The sequence below is a fragment of the Ornithorhynchus anatinus genome, chromosome 3 (genome assembly GCF_004115215.2).
Source record: "Ornithorhynchus anatinus isolate Pmale09 chromosome 3, mOrnAna1.pri.v4, whole genome shotgun sequence".
Taxonomy (NCBI): Eukaryota; Metazoa; Chordata; class Mammalia; order Monotremata; family Ornithorhynchidae; genus Ornithorhynchus; species Ornithorhynchus anatinus.
In genome coordinates this window covers 76,232,679-76,256,197 of record NC_041730.1, presented here as the reverse complement: position 1 = coordinate 76,256,197, position 23,519 = coordinate 76,232,679, and the positions used below count along the sequence as shown (strand labels likewise).

Sequence of the window (23,519 nt, the reverse complement as noted above, 5' to 3'; positions counted from 1 at the left end):
AGAGTTATCCAAATGGCCTTTACAAGAGGCTGAATCTATGTCACAATTTTATTGTCATAATCATATTAATCGTAGTAATAGTAATAATAGCAACAGTAGTGGAGTATTTATTGAGTTACGACTTGGCGCTGTGCACTGTATTAGCATCTGGGAGGTACAGGATACAAGTACAGGTACAGGAGCCCTCTGACTCTCAGGTCTATGCTCTTTCCACTAGATCATACTGCTTCTCTAAAATTCCATATAAACATCAGCCCCCACCACCCTTCATTCTGAGCATGATGCTTTCCTACCAGATGCTGGCCCGTTTGAAAAAACACCAGGGAGAGGAGAGTAGATTATCATCGAGACTCTTCTGCAGAGCTCATGCCATCCTAAAGGGAAAAAATCTGTCCCTCACTGGTTTAGCTTCAACAGCTGAGACCATGAGCCACCCTGTAAACTTTTGAAGCCCATCAGAGTTGAAAATCATTCTGGAGGAGAGTTGATCGAAGGGAGGCTTGAAATATGAGGACTAAAAATATGGTGGGAATGAGAAATGTGGTGAGAAAGGAGGGGACAAAAGCCAGATTACGCTGCTGGGTTCTAATCCCAGCTCTGCTACTCGTCTGCTGTGTGACCTTGGGCAAGTCACTTCACTTCTCTGTGCCTCAGTTATCTCATCTACAAAATGGAGATTAACACCATGCAATGCAGAACACTGAGCCCTTGTTATGTGCAGAACACTGTACTAAGTGCTTGGGAGAGTACAAAATGTAAACACATTCCCTGCCCATTAGGAGCTTACAGTCTATAAGGGCTAATATGTTCTAAGCACTGGGGTAAATACAGAATAATCAGATCAGATCCAGTTCATACCCTACAAGGGGCTCACAGTGTTAAGTGGAGATAGAACAGTAAGAATGAAATTGTGAACAGTAATAAATGTGATTCCATTCAATCAATCAATTTTATTTGTAACTTTGCAAATGAAGTATAAAATTAATATGAATCCAACAATATAAAATTAAGTAAATTGCAATACTTGGAGAGGGGAGGCAGTTTTAAAGCTTGTCACCACTGCAGGCAACCATCCTTGGTTACAAATCACAGCACTTTTGCTGTTCTAAGGACAGGGTTTGGGGCTTTTTTTGTTTGTTTTTGTTTGTTTGTTTGTTTTAATGACATTTGTTAAGCACCTACTCTGTCAAGAACTATTCTAAATGCTGGGGTAGACACAAGTTAATCAGGTGGGATGTAGTCCCTTTCCCACATGGGTCTCATAGTCAAGTAGGATAATGACGATGATGATGGTATTTGTTAAACACTTACTACGTGCCAAGCACTGTTCTAAGCACTGGGGTAGATACAAGGTAATTAGGTTGTCCCACGTGGGGCTCACGGTCTTAAACCCCATTGTACAGATGAGGTAACTGAGGCACAGAAAAGTTAAGTGACTTGCCCAAAGTCACAAAGTTGATAAATGGTGGAGCTGGGATTAGAACCCACAACCTCTGACTCCCTAGCCCGGCCTCTTTCCAATAAGCCATGCTGGACAGAGAACTGGTATTGAATCCCATTTTACAATTGAGGACACAGAAGCACAGTGAAGGTAAATGTCTAGGCCAGGATAACAAAGCAAGCTAGTGGCAGAGCTGGGATTAGAAACCAGGTCCTCTGGCTCCCAGGCCCGTGCTTTACCCACTAGACAACACTGCTTCCCTGCCCAGTGGTGCAAACCCAGTTTTAGAACCTCTATGAGCCATTAAGGTCTTAATCAGTCAACTTATAGTGACTCTAGATAGAGCACAGGCCTGAGAATCAGAGGACCTGGGTTCTAACCACTTCTTTGCTTTGTGACCTTAGTAGCCAAGACACTTACCTTCACTTTGGCTCTGGACCTGTGTAACCTTAGACAAGTCACTTCACTTCTCGGTGCCTTGGTTCCCTCGTCTGTAAAATGGGGATTAAGACAGCGAGCCCCATGCGCGATAGGGACTGTGTCCAAGCTAATTAATTTTTATCTGCCCCAGGAGATACACAGAGTAAGTGCTCAACAAATACCATAAATACAATGACCCAGATTGGTCATTTCCTTGAATCGAATGTACCCGATAGTTCACTCATTCATTCAATTGTATTTCTTGAGCTCTTACTGTATGCAGAGCCCTGTACTAAGTGCTTCGGAAAGTTGTTCTGCTCCCCACTTTCCTTGGCTGGTAAAGACCCAAAAGGACATTTGTACAATACGGTTGCCCGCATTAGCCTGGCCTGAAGGACTGGAAGATCTTTAGCTATAAATGGAGTCACATCAGAGAATTTATCTCTGAATCGGGGAGACCTGGGACCCTGCTGGAACTTCTGGCCCCATTTTTGTCAGACACCTTCCCTCTTCGAGCTGACTGGATAACAATGAAGGCAGTTGGTTTTAATTCTTTTCTGTGGAAAAGCTGGTTCTATTCAGTTGGGTTTATAAAAGACCTCCCTATCTTAGAGAAGTAGCATGCCTCAGTGGAAAGAGCCCGGGCTTGGGAGTCAGAGGTCATGGGTTCAAATCCCGGCTCCACCACTTGTCAGCTGTGTGACTGCGGGCAAGTCACTTAACTTCTCTGTGCCTCAGTTCCCTCATCTATAAAATGGGGATTAACTGTAAGCCTCATGTGGGACAAACTGATTACCCTGTATCTACCCCAGCACTTAGAACAGTGTTCTGCACATAGTAAGCACTTAACAAATACCAACATTATTATTATTATCATCTTGATTATCTCCACATGAGACGGAACTGTCTCCTGAGGTGAAATCCAGGAGTTCATATATGTGTGTTCTTTAGCAAGTGTATGTGGATTTATTCAAAAGATATGGGACGTACAGGTGTTTGTTTATAGAAGTAGTAGATACATGTATTTGAGTTTGTGTGTGTATTCATTCATTCATTCGTGTTTATTGAGTGCTTATGGTGTGCAGAGCACTGTACTAAGCACTTGGAAAATATAATTCAGCAACAGAGACAATCCCCACCCAACAATGGGCTCACAGTCTAGAAGGGGGGAGACAAACATCTAAACAAGTAAAAGGGCATCAATATAAATAATTAGAATTATAGATATATACATATCATTAATAAGATAAATAGAATAATAAATGTGTACATATATACACAAGTGCTGTGGGGCAGGGACGGGGTAGAGCAGAGGGAGGGAGTCAGGGTGATGGGGAGGGGAGGAGGGCGATGGAGAGGATAGGAGGAAGGTGTGTGTATGTGTTTGTGTACATTTATGGGTCAGAGTGTGGCTGTTTATGTATATAACGATGCATTACTTTACTTTAGTGCATGCAGGTTTGGCTGCTGGTGGGGAAAGAGAGTGAGGTCCATTTTTTCATTATCTGAACCAGCTTTAGAAGTCATGTGAGTTATATTGCAGATTGATCCCATGACCCATTTAAGTTTGGCCTGCTTTAAATAAGCCCCCTTTGTAGTTTGAATTTTGGACAGAGTCTCCTTAGCAATGATTTTCAGAACGCTTTGCTCAAGAGAAAAGGCCAACCCAATGCACCATTTGCAAAGCATACCGGCTTCTCTCACTTCCTCTCCGGTTATTTTAAGGAAACCACGGGAACAACGGCAACAACGGAGCAACCGGCCACGAGGGGTCCAAGGGTGACAAAGGAGACCGGGGGGACCTGGGCCCCCGAGGAGAGCGCGGACAGCACGGTCCAAAGGGGGAGAAGGGCTACCCCGGGGTTCCTCCCGAGCTCCAGGTAGGCCGCTTCCAGGACGGGTGAGCACGTGACTTGCCTAGTGTCAGCTAGTGGGCCGAGGTGGATAGAGAGCATGGGCTGGGAATCAGAAGGACCTGGGTTCTAATCCAGGCTCCACCATTTGTCTGCTGTGTAACCTTGGGCAAATCTCTGGGCCTCAGTTACCCCATCTGAAAAATGGGGATTAGGACTGTGAGCCCCAAGTGGGTCAGGGACCGTATCCAAGTGGGTCAGGGACCATAGTTTGTATCTACCCCAACCCTTAGGACAGTGCTTGACACATAGTAAGCGCTTAACAAATACCATCATTATTATTGTTGTTATTATCCTGGTAAGGTACTGCTATCTCCGGATGGGGATGTGGAGGTGCCCAACCAGCTGTTTCCGCACTGTAATCCCCCTACCTAATCCCAGATAGCTGTGACAGCTTTCCTGCCTCAGAGTAGGAAAAATAAGATACTTGATGTTGGAAGTGATTTTTATTACCGAACGATGGGGTGTTTCTGTGAGGCAGTTCAGTGGAAAATGCCTTGTAAGACCTATCGGGTAGAATTATCGTATAACAACAGTACCAAACCCTGCACTTTGAATTATCTACTTAGGACAGGGGATGCCAATAGTTCACACCATTAACCTCATCCAGCTGTCTCAGACCAAATGAAATTTCCTCCATTAACTTCTGCCTTCATATTCTGAAGCTTAGGATAGTTGCTTTGATTTTCTCTTTTTTAGGTCAGAGGATCTGTGTCTTACTGATCGCATTCAAATGTGGCTGGGTAGCGATTTCCAATGCCACTTCCATTTATTCATATTTACCAAGCACCTAATCTGTGGCAGAACACTGTCCTGAAGTGGGGGAGGGTACAATAAAAGTTAAAGATCCTGTCCCTGCCTTCAAGCAGCTCACAATTGAAGGGGAGAGGCAGGCAGACATTTTATATTTATTCTGTCGGAGCAGGGGGAAAAATACAGACACGAAAGAAAGCACTGATGAAAAAGTCAATAAAGAGGACATGGAAGTCAATATATACATAAAGGTTATGAATCCCTAGATTCGATGATCTGTAGATGGTCTGTAAAAGCTGTTCTAGTTTCCTGTTGATTAAAGTGGAATAGAGGCTGCTTCTTACATCATTTGTTAAATGATTTGTTCTGGAGCTACACAAACAAATACAGAAATCATTTGAACACAAGAAGTTAGAATGGAACTGGCTCAACCAGCCACAGCAAAGCGAGCTGAGTCACTAGAACCCCCCAAAGTCCAGGTTTCCTGCCATTCTGAGGGTCCAGGACCCTGGGCCAGATTTTGGGAGTTCTCCTCCACTCTCCTCTCCCAGCTGCAATGGGTCTCTCTGGGTGGAGCAGTTTCGTGGATTCTTCTTTGTCAGTATATCAGGGGTATTTATTGAATAATTACTGTATGCCAAACAAGTACTAAACCCCTTAGGAGTAACACCCCGGGATAGAATCCTGACCTTCAAGCACCTCAGAAACCATGAAATGTCCACAGAACTGACCCATTTGCCAAAGAGTCTTCCAGCCCAGAAGTGTTTACAAGGTAGCCAAGGGGGTCCTAGAACTGTTCTGAAATTTAGGGTTGGGCTTCCCTCATCCGTTGTCCCACCTAAAATAGCCCCCAAAACCACTTTATGAAAGCTAGGCCTTTCACTTGTGTTTGCAGTGTCCTGAAGTCCTCCAGACTTTCCTATTCAGGAATGGGCAAGTGTTGGGGACCTCTGCCAAGCAAATCCCAAAACTCATGGAGCCTTCAGTTCCGGTTCAAACTCTGCAGAGTCTTTTCTGAAGATTTCTCGATGTGGGCAAGCAATGTTCTGTTTGTTGTTGTACTGTACTCTTCCAAGCTCTTATAAAGGACTTTGCACACAGTAAGTGCTCAATAAATACAAATGACCAAATGAATGAATTTCCTGATATCAGATCTGGACCATTACTTTGCTCCCCCTCCGGGGAGGGAGCCTCGCTCCTCAGAAGTCCTAGTCTCTGGACCCCAACAAGGAAAATCTTGCTTAGCCCCAGCTTGAAAATAAAATAGCTGCCAGTCTTTTTCCCCCACTAATAAACTAGTCCCTCCTCTTTTCCCAATTCTCCCCTGTGATTGCTCTCGCTCCAGCTGGAGCCAAACTACATGCCATGTTCTCCCTCCAATTTCAACTGTTACCTCCACTTGAGACAGGGACTGTATCCAACCTAATTATCTTGTATCCACCCCAGTGCATAGTACAGTGCTTGGCACATAGTGCGGGTTAAATTATTTGGGTTTCGTTATTATTATTTTATTAGCAGCTTTCCCTGGGGAAGGGGTCTCCGGGAGTGAGCTTTTATATGTGCGAGCAACTTCTGAGGTTTTACACCTTTCTCTACATGTGGAACTTGCTCGAGTGATTGTCCCATGTGGCCAGTGCCAATTGATACAAATGCCCAGCGAGGGTAAGGACCTGACAACCTGCAGATTCAGCTGTATATAACGCTGATTGATTTGTCTGGTGAAAAAGTTCTGAAATACCTCTAATCATCCTACTAGATGTATTCTTAATAATCATAATATTTTGCAGTGGTTTTATTTTTCCACAGCACTTTCATATTTATTATCTCATTTTGTGCTTACAACATTCCTGTGAGAAGAGAAAGATTGATGCTATCACTCCCATTTTACAAATGAGGAAACAGAGGCATAGAAAGGTGGACAAGGCACCCCACAGGCCAGTGACAGAGCTGCAACTATGAATTTTGGTTCATTCAATCCTATTTATTGAGCTATTTATTTACTGTGTGCAGAGCACTGTACTAAGTCCTTGGAAAATGCAATACAGCAATAAAGAGAGACAATCTTCTCCTGACCTGCAGACCCAAGCTCTTTCCAGGAGACGGTACTGCCTCAGTTCTTCTTGCCTAGAGCTGACTGACCCTCAGGCTTAGCCAGAAAAAGAGTGAAGCCCTGTCTGAGGCTGTTTATTCATAGGTATGAGGAGCGTAATGGTTTTCCCGCACACCTAATCCACTGATTTCAGAGTGCAGTCCATTGGATCGATCCTTCTGAATAAATTCTAGCAAATTCTGAGCTACTGTCCTCTTTTTATAGTATTTGTTAAGCGCTTCCTATGTGCCAGGCATCTTTGTAAGCGCTGGGGTAGATATGAGGTAATCAGATTGTACTTAGTCCATATCCCACATGAGGCTCCCAATCTTAATTCCCATTTTACAGATGAGGAAACTGAGGCAGAGAAGAGAAGTGATTTGTCCAAGGTCATAAAGCAGACAAGTGGCAGAGCTGGTAACTGGAACCCAGGTCCTTCTGACTCCCTCAGCCATGCTCTATCCCCTAAGCTATACTGCTTCTCTTATGAAAAGTGGGTGAATTTTAGAAATTGAAGTAGTAGAGAAGAAAAAGAAACACCACTTTTTAACCATGAGTAATTGGCAAATAAACATCTGGAAATTTCCACAGATATGTACCTCTTCTTTGTGTCTTGTGCTAATTGTCTGGGGAGTGCATCTGAGCACTCAGGACCCAGGAGATGAACTAATTAATGCGACTTCCAAAGGTCAGTAGTGTACACTTGGCTTCGATTTACTACCGATTTTTATTCAGTGCATTTGTTGAGCATTGACTTTGTGTTCAACACTGGGAAAATGCACAGAGATAATTATTCAGACACCAGAAATTGACCCCCAGAGAACCCACAGTCAGAGAAGATGGGAGTAACTGGTGATATACGCAATGTAATAAAAAACCAAACACAGTGGATTAGCGAACAACAACAACAATAACAATCAAAAGTGCAGTACATTACTGTTAAAGGAAGTTTTCGGCCTTCTCCCTGCCCCTTGTCCGGTCACCCCAGCCTTCCCTACGTTTAAAACGGTTGTTCCAGGTGTGCTGGAAATTTAGCTCTTGCCAGCCCTGCTCCCAGGGTTGAGGGTAGGGGGGAGAGGGATCCCGGTGTGGCTTTTCTGAACCTGCAGTTCAGCTGGAGAAGGAAACTGGGGCCTCATGACTGCAACTTTGGGCATATCCTCGTAGCCACAAAGCACAGTGTCACATAGATTCCACCATGAAATCTTTTGAGAATTATACTTCAGCGATAATAGTAGTAATAATCACTGAATAAGTTTTATTTCTTGATCCATAAGCCTTCTGCACCAAAAGAAAGCTTGGTGCACTCATGTAGATGGTGTAACTTTCACTCATTCATTCAATCATATTTATTGCATGCTTACAGTGTGCAGAGCACTGTACTGAGCACTTGGGAATGTACAATCTAACAATAAATAGACACATTCTCTGCCCACAGTGAGCTTGCAGTCTAGAGGGAACCAACGTGCCCCATAGATGCTCTCCACCGACTTGTCACAAACACTGAGTCAGGGGATTGGAGGGAGAGCGGACTACAAGAAGGGCAAAGGTTAACTCAGAAATTCCAGGCATCAAAACCCACTGGAGTTTATATTTTTCCTTTACTCTTTCCAAAGATTGCGTTTATGGCTTCCATGGCAACTCACTTCAGCAATCAGAACAGTGGGATAATCTTCAGCAGTGTTGAAACCAACATAGGAAACTTCTTTGATGTCATGACTGGTAGATTTGGAGCCCCCGTGACGGGTGAGTTTTTAATCATTCATTTCATTCATTCATTCAATCGTATTTATTGAGCGCTTACTATGTGCAGAGCACTGTACTAAGCACTTGGAATGGACAATTGGGCAACAGATACAGACAATCCCTGCCCAACAACGGGCTCACAGTCTAAATGGGAGAGACAGACAACAAAACAAAACAAAATAAGTAGTCTGGCGTCAATATCATCAAAATAAATAGAATCACAGACATATGCACATCATTAACAAAATAAATAGAGTAATAAATAATTTATACAAATATGTACAAGTGCTGTGGGAAGTGGAAGGGGGAAGAGCAGAGGGAGGGAGTAGGGGGAATGGGGAGGGGAGGAGGATCAGAGGGAAAAGGAGGGCTCAGTCTGGGAAGGTCTCCGTGATCAAGATGGGCCAAAATTCCAGTAGGAATCAGATTTTCAATAATCATACTTTGCATTGGTAAAGTGATTTTAATTTTTCCAAAGCTCTTTTGTGTCACATCTCATTTTGCCCTCCAAATATCTCCGTATGTTAGGGAGATGCCAGCATTATTATCCCCATTTTACAGATGAAGAAACTGAAGCCCAGAGAAAGTAATGACCTGCTCAAGGTTACAAACAGCGTGAGAATCAGCATGGCCTAGTGGATAGAGCAAGGACTTGGGTGTCAGACCGGTCATGGGTTCTAATCCCAGCTCTGCCGCTTGTCTGCTGTGTGACCTTGGGCGAATCACTTCTCTTCTGTCCGGCTCAGTTACCTCATCTGGAAAATGGGGATTGAGACAGTGAGCCCCATGTGGGACAGGGACTGTGTCCACCCCAGTTTGCTTGTATCCACTCCAGCGCTTAGTACAGTGCCTGGTACGTAGTAAGCGCTAAACAAATACCATTATTATTATTATTATTATTATCATTATTATTAAACAGGCCAGTGGCAGATATGCGACTGGAACGCAGATCTTCTGACTCCCACCACTATTTGCTTTCCACTATTCTAAGATGCATCCATCCGTGGTTAGCTGGCAGAACCGGGCCGGGGGTGGGGGAATCTTGTGGGGGGAGTGTTTAGGGAGTGTGAATTTGACACCCCCACTCACATGGTTGATCTAGCTCACTGAGAAAGGACCATTTCTACCCTCTCTACCATTTGTCCATCGAGCCATCTGGACCTGCATGGAATCACTGAAATTATATCTACCTCACACTTCTCAGGCTCCTTGCAGGGAGATGCTGAGAGGGAAACTTAGTTCTGAGCTACAAGCAATCGGAACTTGGCTTTACTTTGCTTTTCTCCCAAGGTCCATAGTGTACTCGAGTCTCAAAGGCTATAATGACACATGAAAGATTATTCTGCATAGAATTTCATCTCAGCTAGAAAGCTGTCTAAATGGGAAAATCCAATTTAAGCATGGCACGGCATGTAGCTGTTTCTAATTCTTTTCTAATTCTATTCTATTCTATTTGTCTATTTCTAATTGCCAGATTACACACACGCAAAATTGAGTCACAAGGGAAAATTCCTCAAAGCGTAAATGCTAACTCCTAGGGAAATGGGAACAATAGAATTGATTGCCCCAACAGTTACCTGAGCTGAACACCCACCTTTTCTCATCCCAGGTCTCTAACAAGATCGGAGAGATTCCCATCAGGGATGAAAATTGGCCAAAATGGCAGCTTTCTGGACTGTTACCTCTCTGAAGCCTGTCCCTCCCAGCCTTCATTCCTCCTAAAATCCCATTTTCAGCCCCATACTCAAAATGAAAATTTGGCAGCTTGACTTAGTCAGTGAGTCAGTCATATTTATCGAGTGCTTACAGTGTGCCGAGCACTGCACTAAGCGCTTGGGAGAGTGCAATATAACAAAAAACAGACATATTCCCTGCCCATAACATGCTTACAGTCCAGAGAACTTAGAATGTAGTTTGTTTCGACCTGGTAGCCCAAATGCTCATTCTGTTCCACTAGAGCCATTGTTCCTTGCAAGAGACTTTGGGAAAACAGGTGTAGGTCCAGACAGTTATTCTGCCCCACAGAAGTGGGTTCGAGACAAAGCCCAAGATTCATCCGGCTGAAGGAAGTTCAATCCTTTGGCTCCTGCACCATGGCTGGGGATGCCGGGGATGAATCCAGCAGGCAAATTCAGTGGGGTAGAGTTCGGTATACCACCCTGAAGATCAGAGTGAGAAGGCAGGAAGAACAAGATCGAGGCATTTCAACGTCTGCTTCACTATTTCCGGCCTGAAAGTGCATAGTGTTTCACACAGTGCTGAATCATGAGGTAGGACAAAGACACATCAAGTAGAGTTCCTTTCTTCAGGCTCTCTCATGCTTGGCTCCAGAAGCAGCATGGTCTAATGGATAGAGCCCGGGGCCTGGCAGTCAGAAGGATCTGGGTTCTAATCCCGACTCCGGAGCTTGTCTGCCGTATCACCCTGGGCAAGTCACTTAACTTCTTTGTGCCTCAGTTCCCTCATCTGTAAAATGGAAATTAAGATTATGAGCCCCTTGTGGGACGTGGACTGTGTCCAACCTTGTTAGCTTGTATCTACTCCAGAGCTTAGTACAGTGGCTGGTACACAGTAAGCGCGTAACAAATACCAAAAAAAAAAAAAAAATACTTTGGAGAAACCAACCTGGTTTCCTTCTATTCCTCTTTCGAGTATGTGAAGCAGAGAGAACCGTGGGCAGTGCAAGTTTCTGTTTCTGAACATTTAAGTTCCCATGCCTTCCCCACAGAAGGCTCCCCCCTGTAAACATCCTATGAATCCCCATCTGCAGGACAGAATTCAGCATGCTTAGAAGGGAGTCTTTGGGCACCATCTCTATTTAAAGAAAAGCAGCATGGTGTAGTGGGAGTCAGAGAAGGTCATGGGTTCTAATCCTGACTCTGGCACTCATCTTCTGTGTCACCTTGGGCAAATCATTTCTCTGGGTCTCACTTACTGCATCTGTAAAATGGAGATTGAGACTGTGAATCCCACTTGGGTCAGGGACTGTGCCCCACTCAATTTGCTTCTATCCACCCCAGTGCTTAGTGCAGTGCCTGGCACATAGTAGGTGTTTAACAAATACATGGTTATTATTATTGTTATGGTTATTATTATTATTATTGTCATTATAACTAAGGGACTCTGGGATATAGCTGGACCACCGCTCTGCACCTGTGAAGGCTCCCATCCCCAGGGCTTGGCTTCCCATTCTAAAGACAGTTGTTGCTGTTCTTATGCTGTCAAGTCGTGTCCGACCCATAGCTACGCCGTGGACACATCTCTCTCATAATGCCTCTCTCCATCTGTAATAGTCTGCTAGTGTATCCAGTGAGTTTTCTCGGTAAAAATACGGAAGCAGTTTATCATTGTCTCCTTCCGCGTAGTAAACCTGAGTGTCTGCCCTCCCGGGCCGCTGCGGCCCAGCACAGGTGAGTTTCGACTTGTAGCAGGTTACCTTCCACCAGCTAGCCACTGGCCAAGCTAGGAACGGAACGGACAGGCCTCCGCTTGACTCTCCCTCCCCTAGTCGAGATTGGTAGAGTACTGGAAACTCTCCGGGTACGACCCTGAGAGGTGTCCAAAGACAGTAATAGAACATATTTCCTTGGCAATAGAAAGCCAAGGGGCTGTCAACAATAGGCAGTCTTGTTTTGTTGGTGGTTTTTCACTACTGTGAAGCTCCCCCAACCCCACTCCCTCCCTTTCCGTGCCCCAACACATTTTGAACATGGTATTTTTTCCAGGAGTCTATTTCTTCACCTTCAGCATGATGAAACATGAAGATGTGGAAGAAGTCTTTGTGTACCTAATGCACAACGGCAACACAGTTTTCAGCCTCTACAGGTAAATTGAATCCCTGACTGATTGTCAACAGCTCCCACAGATTACTCCGTCAATCAGGCATATTTATCGAGTGCTTACTGAGTACAGAACACTGCGCTAAGCCCTTGGGAGTAGAGTACAACACAGTTGGTAGACTCCTAGTCCTAAATTCCCCTGCCAGAATTACATCACTGTCACATGAGTGTCCCCACCCCCATGCCAGTTGAACTGTTCAGGAGTAGCAAAACAGTGTGGCCTAGTGGATAGAGCACTTGCCTGGGAGTCAGAAGGACCTGGGTTCTAATCCCAGCTCCACCACCTGTCTGCTGTGTGACCTTGGGCAAGTTGCTTCACTTCTCTGTTCTTCAGTTAACTCATCTGTAAAGTGGGGATTAAGATTGTGAGCCCCATGTGGGACAGGGACTGTGTTCAACCTGATTAGCTTGGACCTAACCCAGGGTTTATTACAGTACCTGGCACACAGCAAGTGTTTAACAAATACCATTAAAAGAAAAATTAATCTCAATGATGGTGTCTCTGGCCATAATGATGGACAAGCCTCAGTCCAGTCACAAAGACTTCAGGAGAAAGAACTTGAGTTTACGGATTGACTGGCGCATTAGAGGTTTGCACAGGGAGCTCATACTCTCAACTCTGCCAGTTGTGTTCCTGCTGAAGTAGTGAGCGTAACAAAAGAGTAGGCAGACAGCGTTCAGCACAGTGTGAAGTTCAAGCGAGACTTTGACATACAAAACCCCTGTGTGGCCCATGTGAGTAGACCAGAGAAGCGGCGTGGCCAATGGATAGAGCACGGGCCTAGGAGTCAGAAGGACCTGGGTTCTAATCCCAACTCTTCCACTCTTCTGCTGTGTCACCTTGGGTAAGTCACTTTACATCTCTGGGCCTCAGTACCTCATCTGTAAAATGGGGATTAAGACCGGGAGCACTATGTGGGACAGGGACTAGGTCCTACCTGATTCACTTGTATCTACCTCAGCCCTTAGAATGGTGCCTGGCACATAGTAAGCACTTTACAGATACCACAATTATTATTATCATTATTATTATTAGCAGTAGTAGTACCAGTGCTTTAGTAGAGCACTACAGACCAGCAGGGATTAGTCAGAGAGCATGCCTCTGAGGTCTTTGCTTTCCACGTTGGATGGCCATTTTCAGGATTCCTGCTGGACCCATTCTCCCGTGAGATGCCCTAAATGATTCTTTGATCAAAAACCAACACCACTGACGTTCTACCCCCAGCAACCACTCTTCTACTTCTGGATGTTTCATCTCTGTACAGCTGGGTGATGTGGGTAGGACTTTTGTGGGGAAAAGCACACTAAGTTTACTAATGAGAGTAACCGCTACTGGACAGTGTCGTCACCCAGTGACAGAGAAACATAACGTGTTCCTTGGGTGGAGCGAGCACAGCAACTTGGGACAGGCCTAGAGTACTTTTTCATCCATTTGTATTTTTGTTCCATCAGCCTTTTTGAGTCCCACCCTATGGAACAGCAGCAAGGACAGTCCCTAACCCCCTTCGTCCCATAAGCCTTTACCCTTGCCAACCACGGTTTTATCAACCCTTCTTTCCAGAACCCAAATTTACAGTTGGGAAGGCAAACCTAGATAAGCAATGTGGCCTGGTGGAAAAAGCACAGGTCTGGGAGTCAGAGGACCTGGGTTCTGATCCTGGCTCTGCCATTTACCTGCTGTGTGACCTCGGGTAAATCACTTCACTTCTCTGTGACTCACTTCTCTCATCTGCAAAATGGTGATTCAATACCTGTGCTTGATCCAATACCTGTGTTCCTACATAGAAGGTGAGCCCCATGTGGGGACCTGACTATCTTGTATCTATCCCAGTGCTTAGTACAGTGTTTGGCACAAAGGAAGTGCTTATCAAATGCTTAGAACAGTGCTCTGAACACAATAAGAGCTCAGTAAATACAGCTGAATGAATGAACAAATACCACAATTATTTTTATTATTATTGTTACTTTGGAAAGGTACTTGTGGGTTCTAGCGTGGCTCAGTGGAAAGAGCACGGGCTTTGGAGTCAGAGGTCATGGGTTTGAATCCCCACTTGGCCACTTGTCAGCTGTGTGACTTTGGGCAAGTCACTTAACTTCTCGGTGCCTCAGTGACCTCATCTGTAAAATGGGGATTAAAGATTGTGAGCCCTAAGTGGGACAACCTGATTCCCCTGTGTCTACCCCAGCGCTTAGAACAGTGCTCGGCACATAGTAAGCGCTTAACAAATACCAACATTATTATTATTATTATTATTACTTCTTTAATGACCAGTCCTAAAGGAATTCCTATTTCATTTCATTTGAAAATTAAAAAAAAAATCCCGGGCTACAATGTATCATTGTACTTTATGTTGGTTATCAAACTGAAATGAGGATTTTAATAATTATGGTATTTGTTAAGCACTTACTATGTGCTAAATACTGTACTAAGCACTGGATTAAATGCAAAATAATCAGGTCCCACAAGAGGCTCAAGTCTACGTAGAAAGGAGAATAGGTATTGAATCCCCATTTTGGAGATGAGGTTTGCCCAAGATCACACAGCATGTAAGTGGCATTAGAACCCAGGATCAGAACCCAGGACCTCTGACACCCAGACCTGCACGCGCCCTTTCCACTAGGCCTCGCTGCTTCACACCGCTTCTCAGTTTTAATGTTTCTTTTTTCTTCCTAGCTATGAAACAAAAGGAAAGTCGGATACATCCAGCAACAGTGCAGTACTCAAACTGTCTAAGGGGGATGAAGTTTGGCTGAGAATGGGGAATGGAGCCTTGCATGGAGACCATCAGCGCTTCTCCACTTTTGCCGGCTTCCTTCTCTTCGAAACTAAGTAGCCGTAAGTAAGTAATGGCCACGTGGAGGAGGTTTCACTGCCCAGATGGTATTTCTTATGGTCTAAGGAACATTAGAGTTGAGGGGTAACATTAAATGATCGGGAAAACTTTATTCAGATGAAGAGTGTGGATATGCCTGGATCAGACGCACCAAATACTTTGGGATATTGACACAGAAGCAGACTCTCAGGAGACGTAAAACTGCAGGATCATCACTAGAAGTGACCTTACTAAGACATACAGAGACTTCACTACCTTTTTCTAGAAAGCTATTCCCCCTTTGAAACGCCACCACAGAAATAGTGCTTAAAGAAGCCATTTGGAAAGTGGTGTGGATAGAGCATCCTGTTTGAGATATTTACAGAGAGGAACACCTTTCGGGGCACCTCCCTCCCCCCAGATGTGTGTAGAGGGAGGGAGAAGAGGCTGAATAAGTTGGTATCTGCTTCTCCCTGTTCCTCAAGGGGTCAGAGGCTGACATTTTGGACGGTTCCATTAAAGAGGGAGAAGCTGCAGCCAGAGATGATATCAGGGATTGTCCTGTGAAATCAGAAATAGCTGATAGGAGCAGGGCCGTTTGGTATTTAAGAATACAGGAGAATGGAGTTTCTGTATGTCAGATCACGGTGGAAGGGAAAAGCACCCAGAGAAGGCTCAATAAATTCCAACAATGGACCTCAGGAAGACCAGCACTTGAACTGTAAAATGATGAGTGAGCCCCAAACCCCTGTGCTGAAAGCCCCTTGCCCTCCAATCCATTGAAAAACCTTCCATCTTCCTCCTCCCTCATTCTCACATTCCGGCTCAGAGCTAAAAGTCAACAATTCCGGGACTTTTGAAGTGGAAAAAAAAAAGTCCTTCTGGTAGCCTGAATTTTACATCCTCTACTGCTATAATTTCCCGTTAGACTTGGAATTAGCCTTTGACAACTTTTATTTAGTCTATAGTCTATTACTCTTTCTTAATTCACATGCAGCGCTATTTTTAAATGAAGAAACATGATCTAGGATGTGCTTGATCTGTAATGTCGCTTTGTTTTTCCTTTCCTGCATAGCCAATATTGTACAAATGTTCATTTGAATTCACTGCCTTAAAAACACCGGGCATTCAGCTGTGCCAAAATGCCCCGAAAGCATACACTGTTATTATAGCTCTATAGAAACTTTGTTAGCATGCGTCCAAATGAAACCATGAAAAGATATTCATGATATTTTACATCAAATATAATATGCAAGCGTATGCCAAATGGCAAGTATATCTTGCATCGGGTGTGAGGAAAATCTGCTGAATGTACTACTTCTTCATGTTCTAAAGTTGGATTATATTTACTTAATAAAGACAAACAGTGCCAGAGTTGCAATGTCTGTTATATGTACATAAGGGATATTTGGTCCACTCTCGCCAAACTTTTTGTTCCTGACAACTTTCCCCATGGCATCTGTGCCTCAGTGGGACATAACTGGCAGGGATGAAAGAGTGCACCAAGAGTACACAAAATACATCATTATAACCAATTCCTCTGCACATGTTCTCCATTCTGAATCTCTGGGCCTAGACTGAGGTCAGTCTGTCATTTAGAACAGGAGACTCCATCTGACTCCTTCATGTGCATTTGGCCTGTCTGGTTAAACTAAGTCTGGGGGAGGGCTGGAATCTTGTTTAAATCATTTTTATTTTTCTTGTTTGTTTTTTGGGTTTTTTGAAAATGGTATTTTTTAATAATAATAATGTTGGTATTTGTTAAGCGCTTACTATGTGCAGAGTACCGTTCTAAGCACTGGGGGAGATACAGGGTAATTAGGTTGTCCCACATGAGGCTCACAGTCTTAATCCCCATTTTACAGATGAGGGAACTGAGGCACCGAGAAGTTACTATGTGCCAAACACTAGGCTATGCGTTGGGGTAGGTACGAGATAATCAGGTTGGACATAGTCCCTATCCCACATGAACCTCACAGTCTTAATCCTCATTCTATAAATGATGTAACTGAGGCAGAGAGAAATTAAGTGACTTGCCCAAAGTCACACAGCAGAGAAGCGGCAGAACCAGGATTAGAACCCAGATCTTCTGACTCCTAGGTCTGTGCTCTTTCCACTAGGCCACGCTGCCTCCACAGCGTTTCTACATAACATCTACCTTATAGGCAGGGAGTGTGTCTACCAAACTCTCTTGTATGGTACTTTCCAGGAACTTTAACAATAATAATAATAATAATAACAATAATAATAATGGCATCTGTTAAATGCTTACTATATTCCCGGAACTGGGGTGGTTACAATCAAATCAGGTTGGGCACAGTCCCTGTCCCACATAGGGCTCACAGTCTTAATCCCCATTTTTTACTGATGAGGTAACAGTGAAGTGACTTGCCCAAGGTCACACAGCAGTTGATAGAGCCAGGATTAGAACCCATGACCTGACTCCCAGGCCCGTGCTCTATCCACTAAGCCACGCTGCTTAGTACAGTGCTCTGCACACAGTAAGCACTCTATAAATACCATTCAGTGGTCGATCTAGTAATTGATTCATGTCTAAAGTGTGATTATAGACAAGGCGGAGATGCTCTGCAGACATGTAATTTACTACTTCTGCTTAGCACTAATAATAATGTTGGTATTCGTTAAGCACTTACTATGTGCAGAGCACTGTTCTAAGCACTGGGGTAGATACAGGGTCATCAGGTTGTCCCACGTGAGGCTCACAGTCTTCATCCCCATTTTACAGATGAGGGAACTGAGGCCCAGAGAAGTGAAGTGACTTGCCCACAGTCACACAGCTGCCAAGTGGCAGAGCCGGGATTCGAACCCATGACCTCTGACTCCCAAGCCCCAGCTCTTTCCACGCTTCGCTTCTCAATATAGTACCCTATATTATAGCCTTTCTTAATCGTGTGACACAGGTGAAGGTGTGGCTAAAATTGAATCAGTGTTTGAGCATGACAATTCTTCAGCCAAACCCTTAAAGACCCCGAAGAGAATGTCAAAACAACAGTCGTAGTAATACGTAACTGTAGTTTTTTAATGATGTGAGAATAAAATATTCAGGATTTGAACAACTGGACAATTGTCTGGTCTGAACATACCTGGAAGACTATCAGTGTTTGTCTCTTTCATTCATTCATTCAATAGTATTTATTGAGCACTTACTATGTGCAGAGCACTGTACTAAGCACTTGGAATGTACAATTCGGCCACAGTTAGAGACAATCCCTGCCCAATGACGGGCTCACAGTCTAGTCAGGGGAGACAGACGGACAAAAACAAGGCAACACAATCACGATAAATAGAATCAAGGGGATGTACACCTCATTAACAAAATAAATAGGGTAATCAAAATATATACAAAAGAGCACAGTGCTGAGGGGAGGGGAAAGAGAAAGGGGAGGAGCAGAGGGAAAGGGGGCTTAGCTGAGGGGAGGTGAAGGGGGAAAGTGGGAGGGAGCAGAGGGCGGAGGGGGAGCAGAGAGGGAAAAGGGGAAGCTCGGTCTGGGAAGGCCTCTTGGAGGAGGTGAGCCCTCAGTCTTGTCATAGTGAATATTTACTGATCCAAGGCTCAGGTGACCAGATGTCACCGAGTAGGTAAGGAAGGAAGGTAATAAGGAGTTATGAATTCCAGGTCCTGCACATTTCTGAAAAATCTAATGATTTCTAACAGGGTGGTTGGAGGACTCCCTCGTTGAGCCAGAACCTCAGCAAGTAATGGTAACGGGAAAGTAGGAGGACAAAGGAAATTACCCTCCTCCTCCTCCTCCTCCGACACAATGCTGCTCTCACCATCTCCACTGTTTTCTAAGGTTCATACTGGAGTGAAACATGATGGGAGTCGTTGGCTCATTACGATCTGTTTTGGTCACTCTAGGAACGGTTATCCTTAACAGCCCTAGGACGAGTGAGGTGAGCCAAGGTGACAATGGCAGTAAGACTGGCCCAACTGGGCCATTACAGGCCCAGACTTTGGAGGCCGACACCTCTTTGGCCCCGGTGGCAAAATGGGGCAGACAGGACCCGGCTCAAATGACCCTTCCTGGGCTGGGCCTCCTTCTTCATTTCTACTCAGAGGTGATAGTAATCACCCCCGTCTCCCGCCCCCGACTGTCCAGCCCAGGATGGGCCGGGTGTCTTTTGGTGCAAAGGGAATAATCGCCCTGAATGGGGCTTCAAATCCAACGGACTCCCTGGGTTTTGATGGTGGGAGAAGGCGGTGGTAATCCAAGTGGAGTAGCCTCCTTGGGGTCTCTCTCCTTTCACTTCTGCTCTGCTCTCCCTTCTCTTTACTCTCTGGGTTCTTTAAGCCCATATGAGGGAGAATTCTCGCCACCTCACCTCTCTCTCACCTAGTATCTAACCTCATCTCCTGAAGAAACTCTAATAAATCTTTCCTTTGGGGAAGTTTTAAAATGTCTTCTGCCCTTCAGGAGGAAAGTGACTCAGAGCAGCAGCAGGACCACAGAGTTTCAGAGACCCTAGCCAGAAGTCCATGATGGTAGTGTCACAGGGCGTACTCGAAGCGTGCACTTTGCCAAGATACGAAGCCCCACATGAAATGATCACCGTCCTTAGAGCTGCATTTCCTTCAGGGAACGTCCTTACTCAGTGCATATGAATGGTGATTCCAGGCCTGTGCATTGCTAGAAAAGGGGTGAACTTTTCTCCTTCTTATAATAATAATAATGTTGGTATTTGTTAAGCGCTTACTATGGGCCAAGCACTTTTCTAAGTGCTGGGGTATTCATTCATTCAATAGTATTTATTGAGCGCTTACTATGTGCAGAGCACTGTACTAAGCGCTTGGGATGAACAAGTCGGCAACAGATAGAGACGGTCCCTGCCGTTTGACGGGCTTACGGTCTAATCAGGTAGACACAGGGGAATCAGGTTGTCCCACGTGGGGCTCACAGTCTTAATCCCCATTTTACAAATGAGGTAACTGAGGCACCGAGAAGTTAAGTGACTTGCCCGAAGTCACACAGCTGACATGTGGCCGAGCAGGGATTCGAACGCATGACCTCTGACTCTCAAGCCCGTGCTCTTTCCACTGAGCCACGCTGCTTCTCAATGTCAGGGGACATAAGTCTCTGAAGTGAGCTATGCCTCATTAAAATGACTTCTGTAGACAGACAGGAGGGGAGAAGTTGAATAAATCTCAGTTTAGTGGATAGAGCATGGACTTGCACGTCAGAAGACCCTGAGTTCTAATTCTGACTCTGCTATTTGTCTGAGGTGTGACCTTGGGCGAGTTACTTAACTTCTCTGTGCCTCGGTTACCTCGTCTGTAAAATGGGAAATAAGATTTATGAGCTCCACGTGGGACTTGGATTGTGTCCTACCTGACTCCTTGTTTCTACTCCAGCGCTTAGTACAGTGCCTGGCACATAGTAAGCGCTTAGTACAGAGGCAGCATGGCTTAGTGGAAAGAGCACGGGCTTGGAAGTCACAAGTCATAGGTTCTCATCCCAGCTTCGCCGCTAGTCAGCTGTGCCTCAGTCACCTAATCTGTAAAAGGGGGATTAAGACTGTGAGCCCATTTGGGACAACCTGATTACCTTTTTGTGAAACAGCTGTGGCTTAGTGGGAGGAGCCTGGTCTTGGGGGTCAGAGGTCGTGGGTTCTAATCCCACCTCCTCCACTTGTCAGCTGTGTGATCTTGGGCAAGTCACTTCACTTCTCTGGGCCTCAGTAACCTCATCTGTAAAATGGGAATGAAGACTGTGCGCCCCACGTGGGACAACCTATTTCCCTTGTATCCACCCCAGCCCTTAGAACAGTGCTTGGCCCAAAGTAAGCGCTTAACAAATACCAACCTTATTAGTAGTAGTAGTAATACTACTAATACAGTAATACAGAGTAATAATACTCTGCACACAGTAAGCTCTCAATAAATACGATTGAATAATAGTAAGTGCTTAACAAATATCATTTAAAAAAAATCATTTTTCCCAGGGCACCATAATCAAAAGGTTTGAGTGAGATACTATATTATTCTACTGCCGCTTAGTGGTAAGATTTGCCCCGAAACTGATGAAGAAGCAAGAACTATTTGGTATTTGGCATGTACTAGGGTGTGTGCATTTACTGACCCGTGAAAGACTGGATCTCACCATACTCACCCCTCTGGATCGACTCCCACCGGCGAGAATGTGATTTTTGAATTCCAAGGGACAGGGATATGGTGTTCGCTAAGAATTATTTTTAACAGTTTCCGATTTAAGAAGACTCTAAACCCATTCACTGTTGAATCAATGCCTCCTCTGTCCAGAGAACTGTATTAAGTTCTTGAGAGAGTACAATAGAGTAAGAAGAGAAGTTCTTTGCCCTCAAGGAACCTTCAACATAATCAGGAACAGAACAGGGAATAAATGGATTTTTCTCCTCTCTAAAGAGAGATAGTTTTCTCATTATTAAGCACTAGACCATTGAATAACTGGATATTCACATTTATTTGTCTTTCATTTAAGTTTGGTGCTCTTCAGGAATAAAAATTCTTCTTTCTGTCTCTTATGTCCGTAAATTTCTGGTATTGCACTGGATTCTTTCCATTTAATTCACCTTTCTTGGGAGTAGGGGCCCTATTCTCTCCCTAATTTGCATAGCTCTGTAAAATGACACCATGATTCAAAAAGGTTAATAGCCTGCCACATATCTGTCATATGTTTATCGGATATATGTGGGGACTTATGGGTGTGTTTTTCCCGGATTTTTTTTTTTTTAAGAAAGGGTCATACCTGTCCTTTTCAAGTCCTCACGGATCTCATCTACTGTCCATGAGTTCTCACTAATAGCAATATATCTACCTCCGGAAACCTTAATCATTTTTTAAGAAAAACCACCCCAAAACATACTGGCAAGAGCACAGGCTTGAGAGTCAGAGGTTGTGGGTTCTAATCGAATCCCGGCTCTGCCACTTGTCAGCTGTGTGACTGTGGGCAAGTCACTTAACTTCTCTGTGCCTCAGTTACCTCATCTGTAAAATGGGGGTTAAGACTGTGAGCCTCATGTGGGACAACCTGATTTTCCTGTATCTACCCCAGCGCTTAGAACAGTGCTCTGCACATAGTAAGTGCTTAACAAATACCACATTATTATTATTATTATCCCCCTTTGGCCACTTGTCTGCTATGTGACCTTGGGCAAGTCACTTCACTTCTCTGGGCCTCAGTTCCCTCATCTGTATAATGGGGATTGAGACTGCGAACCCCATGTGGGACAGAGACCGTGTCCAACCCCATTTGCTTGTATCCACCCCAGTCCTTACGACAGTGCCTGGCACATAGTAAGTGCTTAACAAATACCATCATCATTATTATTAAGCCCTTATTATGTGCCAAGCACTGTAATAATAATAATAATGGCATTTGTTAAGCGCTTACTATGTGCCAAGCATTGTCCTAACCACTGGGTACTAAGCACACCCAAATCGGGTTGGATACAGTTCCTTCTTCACAGGGGGCTCACAGTCTCAATCCCCATTTTACAGACGAGGGAACTGAGGTCCAGAAAAGTGAAGAGACTCGCCCAGGGTCACAAAGACAAGCACAGTTCGGTAAGTGCTTAGTCCAGTGCTCTCTACACAGTAAGCGCTCGATAAATATGAATAAATTGGAACCCAGGACCCTCTGACTCCCTGGCCCGTGCCCTATCCACCATGCTATGCTGCTTCCAAATACATACTATATCCCAGCTCCTCCACTTGTCAGCACTGGGGTAGATACAAGATAATAATAATAATAATAATTGTGGTATTTGTTAAGCGCTTACTATGTGCCAAACACTGTTCTAAGTGCTGGGGTAGATACAAGGTAATCAGGTTGTCCCACGTGGGCCTCACAGTCTTCATCCCCATTTTACAGATGAGGTAACTGAGGCCCAGAGAAGTTGAGTGACTTCCCCAAGGTCACACAGCAGACAAGGGGCAGGGCCGGAATTAGAATCCATGACCTCTGACTCCCAAGTCCGTGTTTTATCCACTGGGTCATGAAGGTAATCAGGTCGCTCCAACTGGGGCTCACAGTCTTAGTCCCCATTTTACAGATGAGGGAAGTGAGGCCCAGAGAAGTCAAGCGACTTGGCCAGAGTCACACAGCTGACACGTGAGGGAGTCGGCATTAGAACCCACGACCTCTGACTCCCAAGCCCGGGCTCTTTCCACTAAGCCACAGTCAATAATAGTCATAATAATGTTGGTATTTGTTAAGCGCTTCCTACGTGCAGAGCACTGTGCTAAGCGCTGGGGGAGATACAGGGTCATCACGTGGTCCCACGTGAGGCTCACACTCTTCATCCCCATTTTCCAGATGAGGGAACTGAGGCCCAGAGAAGAAAAGTGACCTGCCCGCAGTCACCCAGCTGACAAGTGGCAGAGGCGGGATTCGAACCCACCACCTCTGACTCCCAAGCCCCTCTCTTCTTTCCACTGAGCCCCGCTGTTTCTCTCAGACTGTGAGCCCCGTGCGAGACCACCTGATTACCTTGGATCTACCCCAGCGC

At 44.8% G+C, this 23,519-nt stretch overlaps 1 protein-coding gene across 1 annotated transcript in view; it reads left to right on the top strand.

Annotated features, from left to right (window-relative positions):
* C1QTNF3 (C1q and TNF related 3) overlaps positions 1-16,388 on the top strand; it is a 35,900-nt gene extending 19,512 nt beyond the window's left edge. The window contains exons 3-6 of the mRNA XM_029059381.2: positions 3,587-3,741; positions 8,233-8,362; positions 12,088-12,187; positions 14,876-16,388. Of these exons, the coding sequence (XP_028915214.1) occupies positions 3,587-3,741; positions 8,233-8,362; positions 12,088-12,187; positions 14,876-15,035 (545 nt within the window). The 3' untranslated portion in view covers positions 15,036-16,388. The remainder of the gene's footprint in view (positions 1-3,586; positions 3,742-8,232; positions 8,363-12,087; positions 12,188-14,875) is intronic.
* The last annotated feature ends 7,131 nt before the right edge of the window (positions 16,389-23,519 follow it).